Source organism: Balearica regulorum, chromosome 4 (assembly GCF_011004875.1).
Source record: "Balearica regulorum gibbericeps isolate bBalReg1 chromosome 4, bBalReg1.pri, whole genome shotgun sequence".
Classification (NCBI taxonomy): Eukaryota; Metazoa; Chordata; class Aves; order Gruiformes; family Gruidae; genus Balearica; species Balearica regulorum.
The window spans coordinates 69291672-69303941 of NC_046187.1; the positions used below are offsets into that span (position 1 = coordinate 69291672).

General features: G+C 40.3%; 1 protein-coding gene and 1 long non-coding RNA gene across 4 annotated transcripts in view; both read left to right on the forward strand.

The window, feature by feature from the left end:
- The first annotated feature begins 3 nt into the window (after positions 1 to 3).
- On the forward strand, positions 4 to 1897 carry LOC142601782 (uncharacterized). 2 transcript variants are annotated; one of them, XR_012835416.1, is made up of 3 exons: positions 4 to 363; positions 519 to 557; positions 1841 to 1897. It is a non-coding gene; the product is annotated as an uncharacterized LOC142601782 (long non-coding RNA). The 2 variants fall into 2 exon arrangements; XR_012835415.1 differs by lacking the exon at positions 1841 to 1897 and adding an exon at positions 959 to 1021.
- A 1073-nt stretch (positions 1898 to 2970) lies between these two features.
- MAN2B2 (mannosidase alpha class 2B member 2) overlaps positions 2971 to 12270 on the forward strand; it is a 33646-nt gene continuing 24346 nt past the window's right edge. Inside the window, exons 1-3 of one of the 2 annotated variants that reach the window (XM_075752540.1) lie at positions 2971 to 3141; positions 6472 to 6618; positions 11184 to 11289. In XM_075752540.1, coding sequence (XP_075608655.1) covers positions 3019 to 3141; positions 6472 to 6618; positions 11184 to 11289 — 376 coding nt within the window. In that variant the 5' untranslated portion in view covers positions 2971 to 3018. The remainder of the gene's footprint in view (positions 3142 to 6471; positions 6619 to 11183; positions 11290 to 12270) is intronic. The other variant, XM_075752538.1, reaches the window with a different exon arrangement.

Consider the following 12270-nt stretch of genomic DNA (forward strand, 5'->3'; position numbering starts at 1 on the left):
TCAGCCATGTGGCCAGCCTGGAGCCCACAGGTGTGTATCCCCAGCTGCACCAGGAGCCTGGGGACACAACCCCTGGGGAACACCACACACCAGGGCCTTGCCAGTGTCACCCATGCTAGCGTCCATACGGCCTCTCCTGGCTCGCCACATCAAGCACCGGCAGCTGCGCTTTCCTCGTGACATTCACCTCAGTTCTCTTACCATCCCTAGGCAATGTAGGCTATCATACCATAAAAGCTGCAAATACCATGTAAACTGTCAGGCTTTGTATGTACTGAAATCACTGCAAGGCTATAGAGTGGTTTTCGTCTTGTCTGTGGACCCCTGTGAATCTGCAAACTGTCTGTACAGCATCCATGAGAGGTAAGTAAGAAAGCAAACCTGTCATCAAGTAAGCTTAAGTGCCCTGTGTAGTGACCTTTGCCTCTGCTGGAAAATGTTTAGGGCATGGCAAACTTTAAAACGCTGAAACAGTCAGCTAGAGAGAACTTATGTTACAAATGCCTTTATTCTTACAGACATCTACCCCAAAAATACCACAGGAGGGAAATGCAAAGGTATGATAATTGTTCTGTTCACCAGGTGGCTTTCTTGGTATTTAATTTAACATGATTGTGACTGCTTAGCTTATAGCTGGCAGCATCCTGCCTACGTCTTCTGTCTCTTTGAGGTGACAGTGTCAGAGGCCCCGTATAGCACAGCTCATGTCAAAGAGAGCAAACACACTTTGTATGGGCAAATGAGAAAAGATTAAGAAATAATACAGGAAGACTATAATCAAGCCATACTAAGAGGTTGGGAGCCAACAAGAGGATAAAGTGGGCAGCCATCATGGCACAATTACACTGGCTCCTCCATCTAGCTTTTCGCTATTTGTGAAACAATATGTAAATGATGGGAAAGCACTATTTTCGGCATAAATTCTACTACTTATACCTACGTTCATCCCTTTCTGCAGCAAGTGAAGACCCTCCTGATGCCTTTAGGTTTGTAAACTGTGAGCAGTTTGATTCAATTTTTCCTAATAAAAGGATTCTGTTCAAATATTTATATTCTTCTCTACTGCAACCAAGATAGTGTCACACTGTGGCCTTTGTGAAAGAATAAGGAGGACAATTACACTTTCTGAAGGAAATAGGTTTAAAACCAGAGTAACATTCTGCAAACATTCTTAGTTACTTTTAGAAGCAAAGCCAAATGGCAACACTTAAGCTTTCCTAGGAACTTCACCTAAATTACAAAGATCACAATGCCTTCTGAGGGAAAAGAATACCAGTTCATTTAGACAGCATGTGTGTGTGTATAGCCCTAAGCCATGTGTTTGCTGGATGTGCACTAGCTTTCTTGGAACTGAAAAGGTTTAGGCTGATGATTTGGGGAAAAAAAAGGGTATCCTAGAGCTGTATTAAAAGTGAAGCTTCATCCAGCTGCCTACAGTGATACTAACTCCCCCTACAAATTACCTACAGACCTTGATTGCTCTTCGTAACAAGGTATTATCATAAATAAAATTAACCTTAGCATTCCACTGTTAGCCTCTTCTTTTTGGAGAAAACTCTAATCTACCATATTAATTTACAAACAAGGGCCCTGTTCTGGGAGAATCCATTCATACAAGATTTAATTTTTATGAAATGTAGCAATTTTATGCTGTTCAATTCAGTATTACTGACTTACATATCATTTTTCATTCTGGACTTCAAATATTTACAAACTTTATATGTTAAAAAATCCACCCAGTTTGACATGTAATGCAGCGTGTTTGTTTTTTTTTTTCTTTCTAAAATGAGGGGATAGATGCAAATCACAGTTACAGTGTGTGATCGATCTGTTTCTACAGGTATCTTGAATATTGAGATGGGTTCATTTGCACCCAGGCACTAGCTAGTCCAGTATGAATTCATCTTTTACTTTTATCAGTGTAAGTCTATAGATGGGCACTCTTAAGCTATTTGTGATTGTTTCCTTGAGAGAGGTGACTGGTTTAATTTGGTTTGGAAACTAGTAATACTAAATAAATGGCAAACTTGAAGGTGGGAGCAGGTACCACCTTCATCTCATGTTCTTTACTTTTGCACTGTTGGAAATGAACTAAGAGTTTGGTATGACATTTTTTGTCATTTCAGGATTGTAACATTGTTAAAAGCACATAATTTACTGAAACTAGAACTTAAGCAACATAGTCAAATTATAGTACTGTATATTTTAAAGAGTCAAAGTTTTTAAAAAAATACTTTTGGCTTTTAATATCACAATGATAGATTGGCAGAACTGGTGCAACTGCAGACAAAACTTCAGAGGAGATTGTTTGGGCTACATTACCCTATAAGATTTTTTTAATTATTGGTTGGATTTTTTTCCTTTCTGGTAGTATTTTATGCAAAGACAAGAGTCTACCTTTCAGTTCTCAGCACAGGGTCCACCTCTTGCTAGCAATGATAAGTCATAAAACCAATTTAAATGGGATCAGAAGGTCAACTGCATAAAATAAAATTTAATCTTGCTAGAACTTCAAAGATGCAGACAATAATCTGTAATGAACTATTATACCCTGAAATAAAGAACTTGCATTCAATTCAAAAGAATTGCCTCAAAAAAAACCCATAGGGATTTATAGTCATCCAAGATGCAGGAACTCAAGATCTCCCTGAGCAATCAAGTGTTATAAGAAAACCAGCCCCAGAGTTATCAACAAGAGCCACCAGGACCTCCTGAGCCTGTGGTTTAACTGGCTCTTGCACCCTGCTCTAGGGATCTCACATACCTGCAGAGCAGCTCGGGGCTAAGCCAAAGGCACCCCTTGTGCCCCAGAATCCTCTCATTTAAAGGAAAACTGCTGTAGCTTTTTTTTTAAAAAACAAAACAAAACAAAAAACAAAACCACCACCACAAAGCACCTTCCCTTGACAGCCGACCCGCTGCGCGCAGGCCCCTCTTCTCCGCCCCGGGCCGCCGTGCCGGGAGGCGGTGCCGGGCCGGCGGGACGCGGAAGTGCGGCGGGCAGCCCGCGGAGCCGCCATGCGACCCCCGCTCCTCCTCCTGCTCCTCGGCCTCCTCCCGCGGGCCGACGGCCGGGGGGAGCTGCGGGCCTTCGTGGTCGCCCACAGCCACATGGACGTCGGCTGGGTTTACACGGTGCAGGTGGGGCCCCGTGCGGAGCGAGGCTGGCCGGGGTGGATAACGGCGCGGCCGCCTTCCCTCCTGGGACGACTCGGCGGCGGCCGGGATAGGGGCGGGCTGGTCGGCTGATGGGGCCGAGCCTCTCCGCTGCCCCAGCTCAGCTCCTTGTGTGCCTTCACGCTTGCAAAACTACCCGGAGTCGTGTAAGGCTGGCTGCGGGGGGGGGGGGGGGGGGGGGTGTCTGCCTGCTCCTGTCCTGACACCTCCCCGCCTGCAGAGAAACGCCTAAATCCTTGTAAGGTGCATCTCCTGCCCTGGAGTGTGCTCCATCACCCGGTATTTCGGGATCCCAGTGCTCGTTTGGAAGAGGCATGATTAGCTTAGGAGCTGTGCCTGTGGATCTTGAGTTTGCCTGTGCAGCAGGCTGTTCAGCGGGATGGTCCTGGGGAATTTTTTTTCTTTTTTTTTCTTTTTTTTTTTGAAAGGAAAATCTGCAGTCTGTTTGGTGCTTAGATTATGTGGCAGATTTTCTTGGTCTTTTTGTTTATCTTGTTACTAAGCCAAAACTCCAGGAAAACTTTCTGTCTTTTCTTAGGAGAGCAGGATCCCAGGTCCTCAGCGGCTGGGGTGGGGTTGGAGCCTATAGTGCCATGGAAGTGTAGTAGCAAAGTAATTTTTGCTAAATAAATGAGATGTAGAGCAAAATAAGTCAGGTGGGGTGTTAATACTTTAAGATATGTTAGTCAAAATCCTGAATTATTCTTCATTAATATGAATTTCTTTTCATTAATAACAAATTTCTTTTGTTTATGTGAAAAATGCTGTGGTTACTTCACTTGCTAGAGTGATACGGCATCACATGTTTAAGAGTAACTGTAATAAAAAAGAGCTAATGGCTCACTAAGGAATCTCTGCTGTGCACATGTTTTGTCTTTCCCTTTTAGGAAAGATTAGTGAATTTCTTCTTTAATACTTAAAACTCCTGCTCAGAAATCGCATAAGAGAACACAAAACTAATTTTCACTTTGGGTTAGTTAGTGGTCAAAGATGTCCAAGAGAAATTAAACACTTTTTTTTTTTTTTTTTTTGAGAAGATGCAATTGCTTGAAGCCTCAGTTCCTCTGCTATTGAATCACAAGCATCAGTAATTCCTGTAGTCAAAAACCATAGAGGTTACCTGTGGATCCTTTCAGATGTTTCTGTAGTAAAGGGAAACCTGAAGGTAACTCTCAGTGGGACACTATTGTGATCCCAATCTATTCCACATTTTTGGTTTGCTTATTTATTAAGTTTCCCTCATGACTGACAACATGCTGTGTTTTTAGTGTTTCATTTCTCCATTAATAATTATTTATATTATTTATAATTATTATTTATACTGGATTACTGCTTATTGTTTCAGAGTATTTCATCAGCTGATAGAGGATTTGAATTGGAAAGAAAATTCTTGTTGTTGCTCGCAAGTATCTTGGTTTGGAGAATAATTATTTTCAATAATTATAATATTATTTTCAATAATTATATATAATAATAACTCAGATGACTGGATTTTATAAACTTTGTAGGATTGGGTAATATCTTAATCCTTAGTTCCAGCACAGTTTGAGTTGGAATAAAGGTTGGCTTGCCTTAATCTCTAAAATACCTCAAGAAAATATTTTCAGTAAGTTACCACACAGAATATTTTAGTATTGTATTAAATTTGAAAAGTCCTTGTTCATCTCCTAATATCTAGTGTACTCCACTTAACTATTAAGAAGTAAAATTGAACCTGATGTTGTAATCATTTTACATATACTTGAATTTTAGGATGTATTGTTTGTAGCCAATTGCCAGTGAAAAATGAAAATTCCTTAGCAATCATTTGAGTGTGTCACTGTTGAGTATTAATAAAATGTAAAAGCTATTCCCTTAGTAAAAATTTCACATTGTATAAAACATCTAATCATAATCTTTATTTTTTTAAAAAACCTTAAGAACTGATTGAGAAATCACGTAACAAGTAATTATTTAGATAAGCACTACAGTATTTTAAGCCACTCACGCTACACTCAAGTGTTTTCCCTATTCTAATGGGGAAAAGTTAGCATTTTTACAAAGATAGTTGGATTTCAGTTGTGGAAAGCAAGGGGTTAGGAAAAGTTCATTTCTAATTTGGAACACATCATCCCCTTAATTCAAAATGTGGTTCTCGTATAGGAAACTTGCCTAAATTAAAACTATGGATTCATATTTTACATATCATACCCATTAGTTTTTAGGTGTCAATCACTTCAAGATGTATGTATACGTATTGTGGTACGTGTTCTTAAGCAAGTACCTGTAGTTTAAATAGAAAAGTGTTTTGGTTAGTGTTAAAGTAACTGCCCTGCAATATGCAGATAACTTTGTTACAAGAAAACCCAGACATTGCAGGCAATTCTAGGATCTCTGCTGTGCCTTTAGACATCGTGTATCACTTCAAAATTAAGTAAAGGGTAGAAGATTAGATTTCATCAGCAGAAGTTATGCTGGCAAGGATAAATGTACATGAAGTATGTTCATATGCACAACTTTAAAATTAACATGATGTTGTTCATTCAATAGCATAGGATAGGATATAACCATGTGATAGATTATTTGATGGGTAAAACTGTCATGTTTCCATTTCAATAAAATCCATAGGCTTCATTCTAGAATACAAGTTGCTTTAGGAATGACATAGAATAGACGCACAGATTCTGGATGATTCTGTGTCAACAGCCAAACTCGTTCTAAGAGTCCTTTGCCAGTTTGGTTTTACTTTATCCTAAAACGTCAAGCAGAGTGGAGTTATTTTTCATGCCTGAAACTTCTAGGGCCGTAATAGTTTAATTTACATTACATGTATCACCGTACTACTGGCAGCGCACCCCTGCAGCACAGTCATACTCACTCTGAAGAAACAATTCTGATAATTCAGGCCATCAAAAGAAGAGCAGAAATGGAAGAATAAAGTGTGTATGTGGGTTTTTAAACTATGTTGGTGCAAAGTCTTATCACTTATGGCATTGTTGACTTAAGGTAAGCAGTGAGGGACAGGACGAGCTGTTCCCAGTACATCAAAAAGAAAGCTTGTATTGGTGTCTGCAGATCTTGGGGGAAATTACACCATAATCTAGCCAGGTTTCCAGTCAGAGGATGTATTTTGGAGCAGAAGGGCCCACAGGCTGTACATAATCACAGATAACTTGGCCTTTCTGAATGTACAAAGGAAGTGTGCAACAAATGTGAAGTTTTTGATATCTCCTTTCTCAAGTCTAATGAGTGTTCAAAACAGCCCATTTCATATAGGCAAAAGAGAGTTTATTTTCTACTTTTTTTTTTTTGCAGGAAAGTATGCATGCTTATGCAGCAAATGTCTACACATCAGTTGTAGAAGAGCTAATGAAAGGAAAGCAGCGCAAATTTATTGCTGTGGAGCAGGAATTCTTTCGACTCTGGTGGGATGCAGTAGCCACAGATACGCACAAGCAGCAGGTAAGTTGTACTGGAGTCATGCTTCCTGCTAACAAAGAATCCACACTCTTTTCAGGGAGCAAGGAGGGGCAAAGTACTTCACCATTTGCTTTTTACCCAGGTCTTGTGTAAGCTATCTCTGAATCTGGTGGTACTTATGAAAGGACCTTAACTCTAAAGGCAGTTGCAAGAGGTTAAAACCCCAGCTACAGATTAGAGCAGTAGGAGGTAGTAACCTTTGCACTGAAGGCTCTTCACACTTTACAGTTCTTGTTTCATCAGTGACTTTCTTATTTGCGGGCATGCTAGTATAAGGTGTGGGTGATTCTGAAAGAGGCTGCACCAATATCTGTTAAACATTTGAAGCTTATAAACTACTGCCTAATGCTGCTCACAAGAAGGAACGATTTTCTTTATAGTTAAGTACTACTCAAAAACCTGCCATGTGTAAACAAGGATAACACAACGAAGAGGTGACTGCAGATTCAACAGCAAAGCTATTTCTTGGGTTTGTTTATTCATAAGTTGTGATCCCTTTCAATCTTTAGAGCTTTAATTTGAGGATTATTTTTTTCCTAGTAAAGACATTGTGAAGTTTTATTTGTCATTTTTTCTTTCCTCTGGCATGAAATAAACATGCTGATATCAGACTGGGCTGACAGCCTAGCAGCTGGTCACGTGTTGCATTGCAGTGCAAGATGTTTAAGTTTTGAACCCTAAAACCAGAGGTTATACAGGTGCAGCTTCCCATATGTACTCACTCAGAACTCCATGGTCTCTCTAGTTACCAGGGTCCAGCCAACAGCAGCATATTACTTGCAGTACTTTACGTTTCAGTTTGTTTAAAATGCTAGATGTTGAAAATGTCATGTAAAAATAGACGTCTCTTTTTTTTTTTTTTTTTTTTTTTAAATCTAGTCCCTTCACTAAATTCTGGATTTTCTGTAATGTTTAGTATTTAAATAATAGCTTACAACCTGTGTGCAGCTGACCTTTGTATGAGAAGTTTTGCTGTGTACAGGCAGTTCACTGTTTTTGTGTGTGCACTCTGCCCATACTTGCCTGTTGCAGGACAATTTTCTTGTCTGTTTTTAATTAGAAAACTGTACTGTAAGTCTGGGGTGGGAGAATTAAAAAAATAGGATAGGAACTGCTTTGTGCAGGTACAGAAGGGTACTCTAACTTTCTAAGGTAAGTTGATCTTATTTCAAGTATGTTATGCTGCTGCAACCCAAATATAAAGACCCATGTTTTTAATATCTATTCTAGTTACAATGTGGAATCCAGAAGAGTATATGTGTATCATATTTGACCTCAGTAGTGCAAAACTAGTGCATATGATTCAGCCTTTAATTTCCTAGCCTAATTACTGATAGTTGTTACTTTTACACATTTTTAGTTAGTTCTCTAGTTACTCTACAGGCGCTTCTCTGAAAATTAAAATTATTAAAACCAAATTCCTCATAAACCTGTGTGTCAAACATTTTATCTCTAATTTAAGAGCTATGATGCTTGGTCATAAGTGGGATGTTTTTAACATTAGCAAGTTGTAAATATTGGGCCTTGAAATTAGGTCACTCTAGTCACTGTCCTGCTTTTTCCACTTGAACTCTAGCATTAATGATTTTCTGTAGTACAGGCTCTCTGGTTTTAATTTTGCCTTTTTTTTTTTCTTAATTTAGTATTTTGCTTGGAATACAAGATTAATTCTAATTTCTTTTGGAATGTCTGCTTTGGATTGGATCGGTGTCATTAAAACCTAGTAAAAGGTACAGCCTGAGTACTGAAGCTGATTTTATAATTCAGACAAGAGAATACATAGGAGTGAAATGTATTGCAGCAGTATTCAGCCAGATATGAATCTCTTAGTTGTCATTGCATGTTATTTCCACAGTATTTTCTTGTGTGAACCATTCCTATCGCCTTACCCTGGGTGATTTAACAAGAGGAAAAAAGATGTGTAGCCACTTCCATCTGGTTTGTAGGGGTGAGATGATGTAAGGATAGTAGTAGTTGTCCCAAGGACCACAGATATGTTCTACTACTGTAGCACCGTGGTGCTTGTAGTACTGCTGTGTTAGTTGTCTCAATTCCTCCTTCCTTTTGCCCTGTTATGGTCAGCAAAAGTGCTTGTCAGTAGAAATATTGTTTTCTTTTTTTTTCCCCCTAGGATTGGATATTATTTAAATGAATTGAATTATTTTTCTTGTGTTTTCAGCATCTCAGAGGTTCCACAAAACTTATATAAAAAAAAAAAATGTTTCTGTGGCCCAAAGTTTGGAGCAGAGGTATCTTTTTTGGACATCCATCCAAATGGGGAATAATAGCCACAGATGCTTTTCATGTAGGTCAGGACCAGTTCTGTGCTGACACCAGATATCAGTTATCTGGTCTCCCAGCATGCTAATCAGTCACCACAGTCAGCTGGAACTAATTTATGAATGCCGAGCCCTGAAGCGTTTTCACAACATTGTGAATGACTGAAATGATTGTAATCAAAATTGACAATCTGGCGTTGTATCTCAGCAGACACAGGGGCATTCACTGAAGGTTCCTGGGGAAATAAACATAATAGCTCTGGAATTGGCATCCTACCAGACAGAATTAAAAAAAAAAAAGTGTGGAGATTAAAATACATACTTATATAAACTTTTATTGTCAGAAGTTTGAGGTATCTTTGAAGATTTAAGTAGTGAAGTAACTATATTGAAAACAGAGGACTTCCTAACAGTTCTAGAAAGGGGCACAGACTATTACTGCCTCCCTCCAAACATCACCCTCCTCTTCATCCAGCACATTTGCTGAAAGTTGGACTTTCCAGCATACTTCTTGTTTCTAGTGGCTGAAATTAAAAATAAACAAACAAAACAAAAAAAAAACCCAAACAAACAAACAAAAATCAACAAAAAAACCCTCCACAAAAATCTTGAACAGTTGAACAGGTTGTAATATACTGACAGTTTTAAACTAGGAAAAAGAGGTGAGAGATGAAGGTTAGCAGTGAGTTTATCAGGCAAGCAAACCTGCTACATGTGGAATAACTATTTCTTAATAAAGCATTCTGTCTCTCACAAGCTGAGCAACCTGTCCATACTTTGAAGGCAAGGTAGATGCATACAGAGTAGAAGGGCTGTGGCCGCAGTGTGATGGCACGCTCTGCCTCCCTCCTGCATTCCACAGATGTCAGTCTCCAAACTGTTACAGAGGTAGCAGACTAAAGGGAACCCTGGGTGCTTGCATGGCGTTGCATATTGCACTCTCATCCAGCCACTCAGTGCCTTCCCTAAGCCAAAACAGATGCAGCAGGAGAGAGACTTTGGGAGAAGCACTAGTGTCTTCTGTTTTAATCTTCCAGCTCTGGTTGCCTTGAGGCAGGATCCTAGGCTGCTGCCAGTGCTGTGTATGGGGACAAGTCTGATGTTTAGATAGTATAAAGGCACAGTAACAGCCTTGTTGAACTTCATGTGGTTCACACGGGCCCACCTCTCAAGCCTGTCAAGGTCCCTCTGGATGGCACCCCTTCCCTCCAGCGTGTCGACCACACCACACAGCTTGGTGTCATCAGCAAACTTGCTGAGGGTGCACTGGATACCACTGTCCATGTCACCAACAAAGATGTTAAACAGTGCTGGTCCCGATAGTGACCCTGAGGAATGCCACTCATCACCGTTCTCCACTTGGACATTGAGCAGTTGACAGCAACTTTTTAAGTGCAATCACCCAGCCAATTCCTTATCCACCGAGTGGCCCATCTGTCAAATGCATGTCTCTCCAATTTAGAGACAAGGATGTTGTGCGGGACAGTGTCAAATGCTTTGCACGAGTCCAGGTAGATGACATCGGTTGCTCTTCCTTCATTCACCAACGCTGTAACCTCATCATAGAAGGCCACCAAATTTGTCAGGCATGATTTGCCCTTAGTGAAGTCATGCTGGCCGTCACCAATGACCTCCTTATTTTCCATGTGTCTGAGCATAGTTTCCAGGAGGATCTGCTCCATGATCTTGCCAGGCACAGAGGTGAGACTGACTGGTATGTAGTTCCCCAGGTCTTCCTTTTTTCCCTTCTTAAAAATAGGGGTTATGTTTCCCCTTTTCCAGGCAGTGGGAACTTCACCAGGCTGCCACAACTTCTCAAATACAATGAAGAGTGGCTTGGCCACTTCAGCCACCAGTTCCCTCAGTACCCGCGGATGCATCTCATCAGACGCAATGGACTTGTGCACCTTCAGGTTCCTTAGATGTTCTCAAACCTGATCTTCTCCTACAGAGGGTGGTTCTTCATTCTCCCAGTCCCTGCCTTTGCCTTCTGTGACTTGGGTGGTGTGGCTTAAGCACTTGCTGGTGAAGACTGAGTCAAAGAAGTCATTAAGTACCTCAGCCTTCTCCATATCCCAAGTAACCAGGTCTCCCGTTTCCTTCTGAAAAGGGTCCACATTTTCCCTAGTCTTTGTTTTATCACTGGTAAACAGTTGGTAAACTTTCTTTTATTGCAGGTAATGTGCTGTGATCTGAAATTAATTTGCAGCCTTTTTGGATAAGGCTGAAATTATGTTTATGTTCTGTGTCTTAATTTCAATATCATAGGTCCATCAGTTGCTTCAGGAGGGACGATTGGAATTTGTCATTGGAGGGCAAGTGATGCATGATGAAGCTGTGACACTAATTGATGATCAAATTTTACAGTTGACGGGTATGCATATTTTCATTTAACTTTTATTTTTCATTGTTATGACCTTGGGGGTTTTGTTTGTTTTTTCATTTCTCCACCCCAAGATTGCTATTATTTTATTACTCTTTAAGAACTGATTAAAGCATCTCTTATTTTTTACTTGCTGGTGGATTATCTGTAGAAAAATCTTTGCCTTAAAAATAAAACCAAACATAACAGTTCTGCAGAAAACAGAAGGGTTACTGAAAACTGGCTTGCAGTTTAATCCATGTCAATTATAAACTCCTTTGGAGCAGAGGCCGTGTGTATGTGTGAAGATAATTGTGATGAAATTGTATCGTGTAGGCAAAGTCTTCTGCAGAATGTGGGCCGTAGAATGTCACTGAGGTAATCTGAACTTAGTCTAAAGACTTGCTTGATGAAGAAACCCGTTTATAATCATGAACAGTGCCCTTTGTTAGAAATAGGTGCCTGTTTCCAAGAGATGCACTATTTCCATTTTAATCTTCTAGCTTCTACTTACAGCCATTTGTATGTTACACCTCTCCGTCTGATGGTTTAAAGAGTCTTTTAGTATTTAGGTTTATCTCCATCTGGTTCATGAAAAAAGAAATAGGATAAATCATGCCACCACTGTGCTGTAGAGGCCTATAATATGCCATGAGGGAGCAGCACGCTTTTTTGGGGGCGGGAGGGGATGTATTAGCACCAGCTGTTTGTCATGGCTGGTATAAACCCTGCCAGTTTCAGGGCTACACTCTGGGCATCTTTCTGCATGGAAGAGTAAAGGGGCAGAGAACACTTCTATCATTTGGTGAATCTGACCGCGCAGCAGCACTGGCCTTGTCCCTTGCTTGTTGGTATTTATCGGGAGTGCAGGGGTAGCAGTTGCTTTTGCATCTCAGTGAGTCACCACATCACACTCTGGCCAAGAGGAGGAGAGAAGATGAACTTTTTTTTTCTCCTGATCTGTCTCCTGTGTTTAAAAGTTGTTATATAGGC